Genomic DNA, 16,224 nt, shown 5'->3' with positions numbered 1-16,224 from the left:
CCAGGCAGGAGCCAGACTTTGAACCTGAGGCTGCGCAGGGAGCCGAAGCTCCCACGTGTTTGCCCGCGTGTAGAAGCGGCCACCCGGCAGCGCCGGGAATCGAGGTGGGACTTAAAGAGCAGATCTGAGTTGCCAGGGTGAGAAAGCAGAGGCGACTGAGCCACGCTCGCTAGAGCCGGGCGTTGCCAAAGCACACTTAAAGTGGTCTCAGTCGGAGAGTGACCAGGCAGCTGGCCCTGCGTGTGGACAGTGGTCAGGAAGAGTGTCTCTGGCAGCCAGAGAGAGGACGGCCTGGTGGAGGGGGCTGGAGGCGGGGGCCTCTGGAGACACACTCACAGCGGTCCCCTAGTGGCCGGTTCGAAGCGGGGGTCAGTGACATGGTTGGCAAGGGGTGGGGGGAGAAGGAATGAGAAAGATAGTGCAAGGGAAACGGTGATCGGAACTCGAGTACAGAGTAAACTGAGAATTACAGAGGGGAACGCGGCCAAGACCCCACCCTGGTTCTGGTTCTGGCACGAGAGCGAGGACCCAGGTGCCTGACTGAGACGGAAGAAGCGTGTCCTCGGGGAAGGGGGCGGGGCGCTGCCGGCTCCGTGCTTCCTGCGCCGAGTCCGCTGGAGCATCGCGGGGGGGGGGTGTTGCCGGGACGGATGCCCCTGCACAGTGCCCCCCGCCGTGTGCGCTGACCCCGGGTCCCTCCCGTGCAGACCAGGCTCTGGGCTCGGGCTGCCCGCGTCTGCCGGAGGCCGTCCCGACGCCCTTTCTCCTCCGCAGAGGGGGATCCTGGAGCAGCAGCAGCGGGAGCGGAGCGACGACAGTTTCCGCGGCGTCTGCATGTTCTGCAGCGAGGAGTTCCTCGGGAACAGGTTTGCCACCGCGCGTGTCTTTAAACGCGACCGTCTTCCCCGCGAAAACCGGTCCGAACTCCTGCCCTGCGTGTGTGCCCCGAGGGCGGGGTCCGCGCGGGGCCCCTGTCGTGGCGCGGCAGTCACTCCTCGGCGCGCCTGACGGCGGAGACGGGCCGCAGGCGCTCTGCGCAGAGCGGGGAAGTGAGGTTTTTAACGCCAAAACCAGATTTGTGTCCAACGCGGTAAAACTTTCCAGATCGGCCGCAGGCAAGACTGCGGGCACACACCGCCGCAGACACGCCGTCCTGTGCGAGCTCGCTCACCGAACCTCTCGCGCCCCTGCTGTTTCGCTTTTGTTTAAAAAGAAACAAACCGGCACGGAGTCGCCGCAGTCCCGGGCGGGAGCAGGGAGCAGGTCTCGGCTGTCGTGGGCGGCTCTGTCGTCCCTCCGCCCGGGATGGGTCGGCAAACTAGTGAAGCACAGTGTCTGTGGCCGTCCAAGCCCAGAAACCCGAGTCACCTGCGGAGCGAGGCCCCGCCCGGTGGCGGACAGACAGACAGACAGACAGTGACGGGGACCGGGAACCCCGCTCACCGACTGGCGCCACTCTGTGAGGCTGACAGGTCGGGGCCCTCCCCCACGGCCCCACGCGTGTTTCGGGGCAGAATCCCCCGCGTCCTCCTCCCCGTCGGTGCTGGTCAGCGCTCCCCGGGCCCCGGTGCTGGCCCCTTGCCCCCGGGCGGTTCGCACCTCACGCCATCGCTCTGCTCCCCCCGCCCCCCAGGTCCGTCCTCCTGAACCACATGTCCCGAGAGCACGCCTTCAACATCGGGCTGCCCGACAACATCGTCCACTGCGGCGAGTTCCTGCGGACCCTGCAGGAGAAGCTGGACAAGTAAGTCCTCGACGAGCCGCAGCCTGGACCTGTGTGGCTCCTGTGAACTGTCCCAGGCGAGTGGTCAGGAGTAGCTGCAGAACCGGGCCTTCTTCACTGTTCCCGTGGGAGGACTTCGTGTCTCCTACGTGGGTCCTCCTTCTGGGCAGAGCGTATCGGTGGGTCTGCTCTTTAGACGAAAACGCCCCGTGCATGGGACAACGCACACGCCATGCAGGCACATTCGGTGCAGTGTGGCGAGGGTGCTCGCCGTGCAGCCTGGAGGCAGAGCGCCAGCCACTGCTCCGTCCCCCCCGGGGGCCCCTCCTCATGCGCACTCCCCCGAAACCTCCGTCCTCGGTGCAGGATTCAGGGCTTCTTCACTGTTCTGTCTCTAGTTACTTCACACAGTCAGTGAAGTCGGTGCACCGCCACACTGAGGGGCGTCACTTGGCTGGGCGGGGGAGAGAAAGTGCCACACGCGTGCACTCTCTGGCCCTTCCCTGTTCCTCCGCACTGGTGTGCGGGACGCTGCACCTGTCCCCAGGCATCCACCTGTCCCCAGGCAACGTCCTGTGACCCTGGGTCCCGGAGCCCCACCTGCCCGCCTGTAGCAGTGAGGAAGGGAATTCTCAAGGTTATCAAATGCCTTTTAGAAATCCAGCCAACTTTACTTTCTGGGAAGGGGTCCAAGACTGCTTTTTTCTCGAAACCTGTTTTTTCTTTATTTAAATGTAATACAATAGAATGTGGTATCTCAACCCATGGCCTGTGGAGCAAGAACATTAAAAAGATGCATCGATTGATGTAGGTTAATTATAAAAACTTCTGAATTCATATTCTGGTGTCAACACGACATTAAAACAAATCCCTTCACCCTTTTACTGGAGGACCCTTTGTCTATAGAATAATGCCAGAATGCCAATCACCGTCAGCTTGTCACTCATAGATTGGTTACTGTAAAAGGCCATAGCTGTTTCAATGGCATAGAAATTTTTGAAAGGGTATTTAGTAGAGATGAAAAGAATTCAAAATGGAAACACCTGATTTGAATCATTTGCAAGATTTCATGTAGTAGGCAGGTTAATTCTATGTGACTCCATAGAGTGGAGCTCCAGCGACCGTTGGGTAGAAGTCACAGGATGTCAGCTGTCACACTTAACCTGAGAAGGGCATTTCCTTTGTGACTGGTTGGAAACTGGCCATCACTGACCGGCCAGGTGATGAATTCCTCGTCAGTGGGAGTATTCAAGTAGAAGGTGCATGAGAGTGATAGGATGCTAACTACCATTTATTGAGCACTTACTGTGTGCTGGGTATTGTATTTATAGCGCATATAAATGGTGCACATATGCACATGTTTCTCTTCAGATATGTATAAATTATACAGGCATAGTGTGTATACGTTTTTAAAATTCTCCAAGATTAGGTGTCCTCGTCAGTTTAGAGGTCAGACAAGAGGAGTAAGTCGACCCAGTTGCCCAGCCCGGAGGTGCCAGAGCTGGGCGTCTCGCCCTGCAAATCGGCTCCCGGGAGACACCGAGCCGCGGACCCCTCGTCATACGTGGCGGACGCAGCCGGTGCTCGCCATCGCGCCCGTTCTGTGCGAACAGGCCTGCATCTGCGGCGTTAGCCTAGGCAGTTTGATCGGTGAACTGCCCAAATAACACGGCCGTCTTGGCCACAGTTCGAACCAACTTGAAAGTACATGCGCATCCCACAAAGCGGGGGAAACACGGTGGGAGGGGCTCCGGCGAGGCTGCCCCGGCCCGCTGGAAGGGTCTGTGTGGCTGTGACCCGGTCCGGTCTGGACCGGGCCGACTGAGCGCGGTGTCCCCGCCCCAGCCTGCAGTGCCTGTACTGCGAGAGGACCTTCCGGGACAGGAACGCCCTGCGCGACCACATGCGGAAGAGGCGGCACCGCAGGGTCAACCCGAGGAACCGGGAGTACGACCGCTTCTACGTCATCAACTACCTGGTGAGCCTTCCCCCTCGACGTGGACGTGGGGCGGGGCGCGTCCCGCAGGCCGGACCCTGTCCACAGGCTGTGCCGCGGCAGCCCGCAGGTTGCATAAGCTGGAAGGTATGGGGGGTGGGGGGGGGGGGCGTTCCACGCAACTGCTGCCCTTGAAAAGTTCCTTTGCAAACGCAGCTGCTCTGGGTTTGCCCTGCTTTGCCTGCTGTTCACAGTAAAACTGTCTGTAGAACCCACAGTGATGGCGACTGAAAAGGTACCCACCCGCTGCGTCACCTCCAGGCCAGAGACGCCTCCCATACTCCAGGGGACGCCATGCGTCTGCCTCTGGCTGTGGGAGGTGCTACACCGGGTAATTCTTCAAAAAAAAAAAGCAAACCAGTCTCTTCATTCCTCCCCTCTTTTCTGATTATAATATCCTCCCCTTCCCCACTCCCCCAAAATCGTCTGTGCCATCCTCCTGTGCCAGTTCGTTTTAGTGGAAATTTTGGTGAAATGAAGCCATGTGGGTCATTCCCCGAGGCAGGAGGACCTGCGTGTGTTTGGCCTGTGGACGGTCGGACAGGGTCAGAGGTTAAGGACTTCGATGCACTGAACACTCTCCTTGCTCAGAAGCCTAAGCCCACAGACTGGCCTCCGTGGGTGGCGGTCCCGCCGGGGAGAGAGGCGTCCAGTTGGAGGCATGTGTTTCGAGGGGGCGGTTGGAAACCTACGAGGGGGTCTGTGATGGACACCATGACCCGTCCTTGCCCCATCTGCAGGTTTCCGGGGGGGTGCATAACCAATTAGGAAAGCCGCTACTTGTGTGAACAGAGGGGTGAGTCACGGTGCAGTGGGATTGGAAGACAGACGCCGAGCTCTCTGTCTGGCACTTTTCTTAGCAAGTGGAAACTGTTTCCTTCTTCTCGTTGTAAATGAACTGGAATTCAAACCCACTGGCCACAGAAGGCGTGATTGACTCTAATCAGCCGTGTTACCTACTGGGCAGAAACGAGCGTATCCTGAATTGCACGGAAGTCTCTGCTCCAGGGTACAGTTTCTGCCTGGGCTGACTAGTCCGTGCAGGGTTGGACTAAGACCGCCCTTGAAGCAAGTTGGGCGTGTGTTTGAAGACGGAGGCAGGGGCAGCCGCGGCGGGCAGGGCCGAGGATTGTCTACAACTCGCCAAGGGCAAAGGCGCCCTCGAGCCCCTCCGCGGTCCTCTCAGACCCTCCATCAGTCATTCCTGGAGTCCCGGCGCGTCCCGGCCCCGCCAGCGTGGACCTTGGTGTCGGCGGGAGCCGGCTCGGCTGCCCCAGAAAGCTCAGGCGGCGTCTCGTGGCGCGTGCGCCTGGGCTCCTTCAGACTGACACTCCAGAGCCCTGAAAGGAGGGAGGGCTCCTTTCAGAGGAGACCCCAAAGGCACGGCTCGCTCACACCCTGCCGGCACTTTCAGAGAAGTCCGCGGCTCCGTTCCCCCGGCAGCAGGCAGCATGGTTGTCGAAACCGAACGTGTCTGCGCAGCCGGCTGTCTCGGGGAGCGTCCTGCACGATGCTGCCGTGGACACCTGCCTCTGGTGGGTGCATCCCGCCCTGGAGACGTGCTTCGGGAGAGCGCGAGGCCTCGGTGACCGCAGGAAATGAAAGTCGAGTCCCGTGAGGGTCACAGTGTTGGAGGGTTTTTTTTTTTAAGCCGGCAGCCTTTGCGCACGCGCTCCGAGTCAGGCACTGGCCGGGATCCGTACTGTCACGTGAACCGCACTCCTGCGGCACAGGTTTCGTCATCGTCCCCGTGTTACAGCGCAGAGGACACGGGCTCAGAGCAGGGGGTGGGCTTCCCCAGGTCACGTGGCTGGAGCGCATCACCTGCTTGACCTCCCGGCGCCCCCGTGTCCTCCAGGAGTTCCCACCTCCCACAGATGAGATGACACTAGAGCTCGCCCCTCGCTGTGGAGGTCGGGTTTCCGGTCGGGTGCGGGGGACGAGTCCCTGATGACCTGTCTGCCGCCCTGACCCCCCCCCCCCCCCAGTCTTCTATCACAAACTGGAACTCCAGCCGAGGCCAGCGTGCGGCCACCTCTCGCCTGCTCTGCAAGAGCTGCCGAGACGCACAGCCTGCCCCTTCCCGGCCCTGTGTGCTTCCCCCGAAGTGACTAGCCAACAGTCAGCACCCGTTTTCTGAAAACCCTGCAGCGTGTTAGCGATGCGCGAGCACTTTGGAGGTGATGCGGACTTCCCCTGGAAAGGGACGGAAGACGCTGACACAGTCTCTCTAGATCGTAAGCGTCCTAGGCGGGAGGGGTGCGCGCCGGAGGCACCGGCGGCGACCACAGCCGGGGACCCTGCCCCAGGGAACAGGCGTAATAACCACACACGCAGGGGCCGGCGAAAGACTTCCGAATACTGACGGCCCGGGGTCGGAGGGGAGTGGGGCCCAGCGTTGCTCGGCATCATTTCAGTGTCGTCTCCTACCCCATTAATGACCATCTTTACTTGGAAGAAGAACTGCTTCTAAAAGTTTGCTTAAGCAATGAGTTTTTTAAACGAGAAAAGGCTGGCGCGCATGCGCGACCGCGGGCGGAAGGCGGGGCCCGGCGGCCCGCCGCGTGGCCGGGGTCTGGGCCTCCGGGCCTCCCGGCCGCTCCTCTGCAGCAGCGTCCTGCGGTCGTCTGCCTGCCGTCCAGGTCCCAGACGCTGGCGGCCAGGTGGCCGATCTGAGTCACCGCTCTCCGAGCGTGTAGGCTGGGGTGGGAGGCAGGCACGTGAGTGCGCTCGCGTGCACACCTGCCGAGGGGGTGCGGTGCCGGTGCTCCGGCCTCCGCTGCAGCAGCGGGCCCCGAGCTCCCTCGCCTCCGCTTCAGACAGGGTCTGCAGACCCGCCGCGGTGCCTGGGGGGCAGGGGCGGGGTGCGCCCAGGGCTCCTGCAAGAGGCACTCTTATGGTCACCACACAGACTGACGGACAGACAGACGGATATAGGGCCAAGGGACAGAGGCTGCTTTGGGCTCTCCTCTGAGCTCGGCAAGCTGACCGGTCCCTTTCCTTCTTAGGCGGGGCCGTTTCCATGTTTAACCGCGCACACCAGCTTTTGAACGCTAACGGACTTGGAACTCCACGCGAGGCCCTTAGCATAGCCTCTGAGGGGCATCCGACCTTTGAGCATCTCTGGCCCCACTGGAAGAAGAGGTGTTGGGCCATTGTGACATGTCATCACCAAAAATATCTCATGTCTTAAGTAAACTTACAATTTTGTGTTGGGCCGAGTTCTTAGCCATCGTGGGCCTCATGCAGCCCACTCAGGCCACAGGTTTGACACCCCTGCAAGGTCACGTCCTTCGAGGGCTGGCTGTCCTCTCACAGACGGGAGGTGTGGGCAGCAGCGGCTTCACAGTCCCGTGCTCTAGCACCCCCGAGCCGGAGAGCACCCCACCACTCCGCAGCCTCACCGCCGCTCCTGCGCCTGTTCCCCAGGTGTGGAGTCGCAAGCCCTGAGCTCTCTAAAGGGAACTATTTTGTTTCCACCATGTGCCGGGCTCCGGAACGTGCCAGGGAGCGGAGGCCCTGTCCTCAGGGACGCCGCAGGGGAGGGGACAGGCGGTATGTGAGAACACAGAACAAAACTATGCCGGCGGTGGTCAGGGCTCGGAAGGAAAAGCAGACGTCACAGCAATGGAGAGAGACTCGAAGGGGGCTGTGGTTTCAGGCCCATCGTTGCGACGCTCCAGCAGGCCCAGCCCGGCCAGGCCTCACGGACATGTGAGCGAGCGTGTCTCTGGCGGGTGATGCCACTGGGCTGGGCCCCATGGGCACGTGAGCGAGTGTGTCTCTGGCGGGTGATGCCACTGGGCTGGGCCCCCTGGGCAGGTGAGCCAGCGTGTCTCTGGCAGGTGATGCCCTGGGCTGGGCCCTATGGGCACGTGAGCGAGCGTGTCTCTGGCGGGTGATGCCACTGGGCTGGGCCCCATGGGCACGTGAGCCAGCGTGTCTCTGGCAGGTGATGCCACTGAGCTGGGCCTCGCAGGCACGTGAGCGAGCGTGTCTCTGACAGGTGGTGCCGCTGGGCCGGGCCCCGTGGGCCCGTGAGCGAGCGTGTCTCTGACAGGTGGTGCCGCTGGGCCGGGCCTTGTGGGCACGTGAGCGAGCGTGTCTCTGGCAGGTGATGCCACTGAGCCGGGCCTCATGGGCACGTGAGCCAGCGTGTCTCTGACAGGTGGTGCCGCTGGGCCGGGCCTTGTGGGCACGTGAGCGAGCGTGTCTCTGACAGGTGGTGCCGCTGGGCCGGGCCCCGTGGGCCCGTGAGCGAGCGTGTCTCTGACAGGTGGTGCCTCTGGGCCGGGCCTTGTGGGCACGTGAGCGAGCGTGTCTCTGGCAGGTGATGCCACTGAGCCGGGCCTCATGGGCACGTGAGCCAGCGTGTCTCTGGCAGGTGATGCCACTGAGCTGTGCCTTGCAGGCACGTGAGCGAGCATTTTTGAGGCTGGGCCTCTTGGGCACGTGCGTGACTGTGTTGTGGGCGGGAAATGCCGCCAGGGTCGGGGAGCGGATGGGTGTGAGCTCGCTGAGTTCCAGGGACCACAGCAGGACCAGGTGGCTGAAGCACCCTGAGCAGAGGTGGTGGGATGCAGGCAGGAGGCGTGGAGGCCGGGTGGAGGTCCTAGGGCCTTGCCCAGCACGTGTGAGACACCGTGGGTGGGCTCACACTGATGGGGGGGGAACGTGTCCTAGGGAAGGGTCCCTGTGGCCACTGCCTGGGAAACGGGCTGCAGGGCTCCCCAAGAGTCCAGCAGGGAGAGTGTCTCAATCTATCGAGAAATACTGGTTTGTTTTTTCTAAAAAAAAATCCCCAGGAGATGCTCACGGGCATCCAGGGTTGAGAAGCACTGACTTAAGCTTGAGAGACTGGACTTTGAGAGGACCCCGCTGCCTCCCCGGACAGACATGCAGACCGGGGGCAGGTCGGGCTGCAAGCGCCCTTCCTCGTGCCCACGCGGCAGTTTCAACGGGTCCGCCGGTGTCGGTTTCCCCTGCAGGGTGCGGGCTTGCTGGCTTGTTATGTCTGTCCTCTCCTCCCCGCCCCAGCCGGACCCCCATCTCTGACCCCTCTGTTTGTCCCACGAAGGAACTTGGAAAATCGTGGGAGGAGGTTCAGTCGGAGGACGACCGGGAGCTGCTGGACCATCAGGACGAGTAAGACTCGCCGACGCTACCGACCGCTGAGCGCTCGAGGGCGGGGAGCCGGGCCTTTAGTTCGGGGTCGGAGGGCATCCTGAGAAGCCGGAGGAAGGAGAGCAAAGCCGCTCTATGGGCCACACCGCCCTGCGTGTAACACCGCAGGGCCTGCCGCTCCTGCAGGCCGGTGCGTGGTCAGCCGTGGCCGTGGTCAGCCGTGGCCGTGAGCCATTACCTGGGCTCGCAGGTAACGTCACTCAGAAAAGTGCTCTCCAGGGTGCCTCGCTGACCCGTTAGTCCCGAGACCTTGGAGTGACACGACCTTTGGCCTCTGCGCGCTGCCTGTCACGGGGGCAGGGAAGGTGACTGAGCTGAAGTTACCCGTGTCCCGTGCTCAGCCCACTGAGGGCTGACCCGAAGCACACTCGGCCTCTTGGCTGGGGACCGCAGGCTGGAGGAGGGTTCCCCTGCCCCGGAAAGGGCTCCCTGTTTCCCGTCCTCCTCTCCTCCTCTCCCGGGACTCGGGTCTCCCTGTTCAGGAACAAGTGGGTGTCGCGCTCTCCAAAAGTAAATGCCAGGAGAGGGAGACATGGCTGACAGTGCTTTCTGAGTTCTCTACCTGCCAGTCTGCCGTCAGGTCTAACACTCGTCCCGTTCACAATGACCACCTTTCCCACTCGAGGGGCACGGTGTGCCTTCGTGGAACACACTGAGTGTCAGTTCGGGGACACAGCATGAACCCCACACTGCCGTCCCCGACAGCCTCCCGCCCCACCCCCTGCCTGTCCCCTCTGCATGGCTGACCCGCTCAGCTCAGAGACACGGTGCCGACTCCACAGCGCAGAGGCTGCTCGGAAGCAGCAAGGGCAGGGAGACGGCAGCACCCGGTCGCTCTTGCTGCTGACCCCAGGGTGCTACTGTGACGCTGCAGTCCCTGCCAAAGCGTTGGCACTCCGGGGCGGGGGGGGGGTGTTGACAGGAGCCCCCATGTCTGCTTTCTGTCTGACCCAGGGACTGGTCTGACTGGGAGGAACGCCCCGTCTCGGCTGTCTGTCTGTTCTGCGAGAAGCAGGCGGAAACCATCGAGAAGCTGTGTGTCCACATGAAGGTGAGATGCTTCTGTTCGAAGTTTGTTCAGTTCTGGTGGGGAAGCCCATCGTCATTGCAGCCTCGTCCCATTGTACTTCCAGTCCCTGCAGTGCACCCCATTCCTGGGAGCCCCGCAGGCCCAGGGCCGTGGGCTGGGCCTGGGGGAGCCGCTGAGGGGGCGTTGCAGGACCACTCTGCTGCCACCCACCTTTGAGAAGCTCCTGAGGTCCCTCTAGCTGGAAAGGGGGGCCCTGCAGCCAGGGGGGCGCTTCTGTGCTCTGACTCAAGAGAGCCCAGGGCAGGCTGCTCTCTGCACAGCCCGGGGGCGGGGCTGTGGTCTCACTCCTGCATGCAGGGATATGGACTTGGAGAGAAGACATCTGAGAGGGTTCCCGGGGCGCGCCCCTCTGGATGCCCCTGGGGTGCTGTAATGAAGCTAGAAGGGAGCGGTTGGGGACCTGCTGTTACGCTGGTGTCTGTGAGACAGGACACCGTCACTCCCTACGGCCCCTGAGGAAAGGGGAGGAGCCGCTGGCTCTGGACACGCTTGCAGCTCAGGGCTGGAGGGCTGATGATAGCAGAAAACCTAACCAGACGGCTGACAAGTGCCACCGTGGGGCCCCGCTGCTGTGTAACCGCATCTCCGAGCCCATCAGACTGCACTCCCCTGCAACGTGCAGTGGGCGTGGCCGGCGTCCCTGTGGAAGCAGAGGCCCGGGCTCCCCGAGCCGGGCTGCCCCTGGCATGTGTGTGGTGTCCAGGGTGGACATCTAGTTCCCGGCATCCTCATGTCTGAGTTGGGGGGAGACTCGGTACACGCCCAGGGTAGGGGTTCCCTCTGCTCAGTCATACCCCCTGACGGCGGCCGTGAGTTCCTGGTGGTCCTGCCCATGGGGCCACAGAGTGGCCTCTGGGGTCCAACGGTCTGTTCTCTGGGAGCCCGAGAGGTGCCCAGGGGACTGTCACGGGGAGGGAGCAGGCGGAGAGAGCCTCTGCAGCATGCGCAGAGCAGGCAGCAGCCTGAAGTGGACGCAGAGTTTGAAAAGTGGCCTCTGCTGTGCAGCACGGCCCCTCAGCCCAGACACAGGCCCGCAGGGACGCATGTCCCAGCAGACAGGACGCGCTGCGGTCAGCCCGCGGCGGGCATGCGCGGTGAACGGCAGCTCCAGGCCGGCAGGACTCAGATGCTAGTGGGAGGATGGATGTAGGGGGAGCGGCCAGGCTGCAGCGGCTTCTGAAGCAGGAGACGGTGAACTGGGACCGAGCTGGGCTGTGCGCTCACAGGTACCTCCATTCCTCCTTTCAGGACACGCACGAGTTCGATCTCCTGGAGATCAAGTCAGAACTTGGTAAGTTGGCGCGGGTGCCGCGCTTCTCTCCGCCGCCCCGAAAGCGCGCCGTGTTCCGCGTGCCTGGGGCTCACGGCCGCCGTGAGCTCGATTTCAAGTGCGGGCTTCGGTTTTATGTGGTTCTTCCTGCCCAACACACACACACACACACACACACACACACACACACACACGTGCTTCAAACAGCATGCAAGTCAATGGCCATAGTCCGCCAGAAAGGCAGACGGGCGTGCGCATCCCGCCCGAGCCGCGGGGCCTCGGGTGAGCGGAGCGGATAGAAGGCCTGCGTTAGCCCCTGCGGAGGCGGTCTCGCCGTCCGGATGGTGGGAGACTCGGGGCAATTACTACACAAAGCACGGACTTGCTGACGGGCCCGAGACCACCCAAAGCCCGCTGTCCCCGCGTCAGTGCTGACTGCGGCGTGTGCCCTGCGCTCCGCTGCTCTCACAGACGCGTTTGTGTCGCCCCGTGACGAGCTCAGCCGCCCACAGCGCGTGCTCTGGAGCCATCCGGCTCCTGCCGCCTCCTGCCTCCCGTGTGACCCTGGATGGTGTCCTGATGCAGGGCGGGGGGGGGGGGGCGCTACTAGCTCCGCGGCTACTACCTCCGCGACGGGCTTCGTGGGGACAGAACCTAGTCGTGGGTGGGAAGTGGTTGGAGCCGTGCTGGCGGGGGAGCCCCGGCCGCCGCCAGCTGGTACCACTCGTGTCTGTCGTCACGCTCTGAGCCCGGCTGCGCCTTCAGGCCGGCAGGCAAAGGGGAGTGGCTCTTGATAAAAACTGTAGGGGTGCAGAAACGGGCCTGACCAGTTTTCCGCTGATTCTGTGCACTTCCGTTTTGCAGGACTGAATTTCTATCAGCAAGTGAAGCTAGTCAACTTCATTCGGAGGCAGGTCCACCAGGGCTGCTGCTACGGCTGCCACGCGAGGTTCCCCTCCAGGGCCGCCCTGCGGGCGCACATGGAGGCGGCGGGGCACGCGGCCCTGCTTCCCGATGCGGCCACGTGGGACCAGCCGGAGTGAGTGCTGCCCGCGCATGCGCACCGCTGCGCCCCTGCGCCCCATTGCTCCGTTTCCCCACCTTGATTTCAGTTACGTGAGCATGCGTTAAAAAGAATCACGTGCTGATGGGGAACAGTGCAAACCTTCAAAACTTATGTTTAAAGTAATTCCCTGCCTTATAAATGTAACCAGTTTCAGGCTTTGTAATCTAGAGATATGTATGTAGAGATATAGAGATACAGATTTGAGATTATTTCACTATCAAAACATTGTACTCACCTTTCCATGTCTAATACACATCCACTGGGTCATCTTCAATAGGTGTCAGATGTCCCAGTCCCTGAATGTATTCTAGCGTGTTAGGTGCTTTTTGCTCGAATAAGTAGTGACACAGTGAATCGCCACGTGCCTGCACATTTTTGCACACCTATCTGCTTACCGATGTAGGTAAACTGTCAGGATGCGACCAGTAGGGCTTTTGGCACGTATTTCCCATGTTGACACGTTAAGTGTTACACAGCTGGTCTATGGGTACCCTCGCCCGTACAGCCTTCGGGGCTGGTTCTCATGTCACTCTGGGCAACCTCAGTTAGGCGGCCCCCAGGGCTACTTGGAGGTCCGTGTGTTCTCTGGGAATGTTACATCCAGCCCCTCAAAACTCTGGCTGAAAAGCTGCTGTTTTTCCTCTTTGAAAGGAAAAGGCTTTAGTTTTTCCACAAACCCCAGGTCTGAGAGAGGCAGAATCAGCCCTGGTTTGATCTGCCTTGTTCCTGTAATTCCTCCTCCTCCGTGGGCTGAAACCTTTGGAGGCACCCAGCACAAACCACAAAGTGTCCAGACAGGGCACCAGAGCAGCCCGCCACAAGTCTCTGGAGAGCGGCGTGCGTGTTTCTGGTCTGCCTGAATGAAGGGACCAGCGATGGTTGGGGTGGGAGACAGAACATGGAGAGCAGTGGCCTGCACCAGCCACCGAGAGGCGTGGGGAGGAAGAAGGCAGTGCAGCTGAGCTCCGCCGGCTGGTGCGGGGAGCTGGGCCGGTGGGAACTAACGAGAGAGAGAGACAGAGAGAAACAGAGAGATGTCATTCTCAGCTGCGGGTGAGGAGAGGTAGTCTCTCCCCAGAGCTGCCCGCACCTGGAGCCGGCTCCTTTTAAGACAGTTTCTTCTTATGGTAGGTGACTAGCAAGGACAGCAGCAAGACCAGTGTCAGCCGGTGAAGGTCACACCAGCAGCAACCAGCAGCGTCTCCCTCACAGCCCCCGCCGACGGCTGCCGGAGGGTCAGCAGGGAGACGGGTGAAAGCCCAGCGCAGGGCCCCCTCGGCTGCCGGAGCGTCTCCGGGTGACGGTGCTTTGCTCACGCGGTCTCTCCGTGGTTGTTCTCAGGTACTACTTTCCCACCTACGAAAACGACAGTCTGCTGTGCACACTGTCCGACAGCGACAGTGACCTGCAGGCCCAGGAGCAGGAGGGGAGCGTGCCTGTCATCGGTGAGGACACGTCCGGGCTGCAGGCCCTGAGGCGCAGCAGCGTCCTGAACCAGCTGCTGCTCCCGGAGGGCGTGAGGGGCCGGAGGGCACTGCCGCCACCGGGCGGGCCCCCGGGGCTTCCCGCGGGAGACGGGCAGGAGGGGGCCGTGCAGGTGTGCCCCCCCCCCCCCCCAGCAAAGGAGCAGCCCTTGGAGAAATACTTTAAAAAATAAAGTTTGGTTTGTTTTTTCAAAAAGTGAGGACCTCTTGTGTTTTGGCTCAAAAGTTTTATGTAATCCTAGTAACCGGGCATTTCATTGGTGGCACATTAAGGGGTCTGTGGTAGGGCCTGCGAATCACCACCAAGGGGGGGAATGTTCCGGTTGTTTCCGAACCAGACTCCCACCAGCACGTTCAGTCTCTTCCCCGCAGGCTTTCTCACCCAGTACGTCACAGGATTTGACAGATGTGTACTTTGTATGCGGCTCTGGGAAGCTGGGGACAGTGACACAGGGAGGAGCTCTGGCTAGAGTCCCTGGTGCTGCACGGAGCAGGCGCTGTGGCAGCACAGTCGGGACCGGCGGTGCCAGCGTCAGGCTTTCTGCCTGGACTTGCAGGCTCCCTGCAGAAATGTGTGCGACACCAAATAACTTCATGTCCCTCGGTACACGTATACATACATGCGCATCACTAACAGATAACCCTGCGTACATTAGGACATCTAACAAAATTCCCAGTTTCTTACTATCAGGTTTTTAGTTTTCCCTACTCAAGAATGTCTTTTTACAGTATGATCAGCTATAAGGCAAATACTATATGCCTCCCGATGAGATACAGTGAGGAGGTAATACATCACTTTTGGTGATTCCTCCCAGAAACGTGCAATGCTCATGTGACGAGGGAATGGCAGTCTAAACCAAGTTAGGGGCAGTCTGCGAAATACGTGGTGGTCATTCTAAGATCAAGGTCACGACGAGGTGAAGACTGAAATGCCGTTCCAGACTACAGAGGGGCCACGGTGTGTGACCCCAGACTGGGGAAAAGTGTTTCTTTTGGTGTAGGAGGTATTCGAGGGGGCAGTTGCAAAACTCGAGGAAGGCCTGTAGGAAATGGTGTGATGCTGGTGTTTGTTCACAAGTTTGGGTAATACATCTGCAGGAGTAACACCAATCCTCTCCCGCCAAGGGCATCAAACAGCGGCCGCTGTTTGCTTAGTCCGCAGAAAAAGCCGCCCACACCTCGGAAGTTTAATCCCACACTTTCCTCGAGCTGCTGATAATGGGGAGCCGCAGGATTAAACCAGGAGCTGCAGCTGAACTCAGAGGCCTCCTAACTGATACTTTGAAAAGCTCAAGCACGGTTAATCCCTACTGATAACAATTTGCAAGATTGAGTGACACTGCAAGAATACTAATTCAAACTGAAAGCACTCAAGTTGTAAGAGGGTGCAGCCAGGGCCCCCCTCCCCCAAAAGAGGATTGGTAATGGGGTCCAGAACTCAGGGTGTCCAGGAAATACTAAAAATATGGGATGTCCTCACCACCCCCAGGTCTGAACTGGGGGATGGGACACAGGGAGCAGGGCCATTGAGAGTTGTTCTGCATAGCAACAGTTCTGCAAATCACCCCAGGCATGGCCATTTAACATATCTATAACTTTTATGGGTTTCATGGGTACGTTAAGTAGCTGTGGCCACGCTTTGATTCAGGGGGATGGGAGTGACTTCCACCCGGGATGTAACTGGGAGGCAACGCCCCCTGGTTTCAGCACCTGCATGAGAGCTTGGAGATGATTGGCTCCACGCCACAGGGCCATGTGTGCCCGGACTTACTATGGCAGCCAAGAAAGGCTGGAAAAATACGGGGATGCTGGCAGGTGTAGCTGATTGTGGGAGGAGTCGGAAATGGGGCTGCCTGGGAAGGCTGGTGCTGGGATTTAAACCTGGGTGCAGCAGCCATCCATAGTGGGGCCCACGTGGCATTGGGGTGCTCCCTTTTGCCATGTGGCTTAGGAAGCAGGAGAGACCTTGCTGGGAAGGAAAGGGGTGAAAGGACTCTTGCTGGTGGGCCACGAGAAGGTGCCACATGGTGGAGACCCTGGCGGCGACACAGCGGATGGTGCCGGGAACCAAGGGGCTACCTGAGCCTTGGACTCATACTTCTCCTGAGATACGGTGCCCTGGACTGGGCAAAGGGGAGAAGGAAGGACTGTGTGTGTTTGTGGGCATTCTAAAGGACTTCAGTATTATTTTAATGAAGACATTAAATCATTACTCTAAGTCTGTATAACTTTTTAAATAAACAATTCCTTTCCTTTTCAGCAGTCTCTAGCATTGAGAGACACCTTTCCCTGGCAGCAGGCAAGGGGAACCTAGTATGGCGGGGCCTGGAGCACAAGGGGTGGTCCAATCGGTTATAGTATATCATTCACCCCTCCCCCCAGGTCTGTTCTGTAACAAAATTAATTAACAG

At 60.3% G+C, this 16,224-nt stretch overlaps 1 protein-coding gene across 1 annotated transcript in view; it reads left to right on the top strand.

Moving 5' to 3' along the window:
- The window catches only part of ZNF277 (zinc finger protein 277), a 66,747-nt gene extending 52,761 nt beyond the window's left edge, over positions 1 to 13,986 (top strand). Inside the window, exons 8-12 of the mRNA XM_028525958.2 lie at positions 8,797 to 8,864; positions 9,858 to 9,954; positions 11,242 to 11,284; positions 12,128 to 12,302; positions 13,671 to 13,986. Of these exons, the coding sequence (XP_028381759.2) occupies positions 8,797 to 8,864; positions 9,858 to 9,954; positions 11,242 to 11,284; positions 12,128 to 12,302; positions 13,671 to 13,986 (699 nt within the window). The remainder of the gene's footprint in view (positions 1 to 8,796; positions 8,865 to 9,857; positions 9,955 to 11,241; positions 11,285 to 12,127; positions 12,303 to 13,670) is intronic.
- The last annotated feature ends 2,238 nt before the right edge of the window (positions 13,987 to 16,224 follow it).

The sequence above is a fragment of the Phyllostomus discolor genome, chromosome 10, assembly GCF_004126475.2.
Source record: "Phyllostomus discolor isolate MPI-MPIP mPhyDis1 chromosome 10, mPhyDis1.pri.v3, whole genome shotgun sequence".
NCBI classification, from domain to species: Eukaryota; Metazoa; Chordata; class Mammalia; order Chiroptera; family Phyllostomidae; genus Phyllostomus; species Phyllostomus discolor.
Note: the sequence above shows the minus strand (reverse complement) of the source record. Positions and strands in the feature narration are given on the sequence as shown.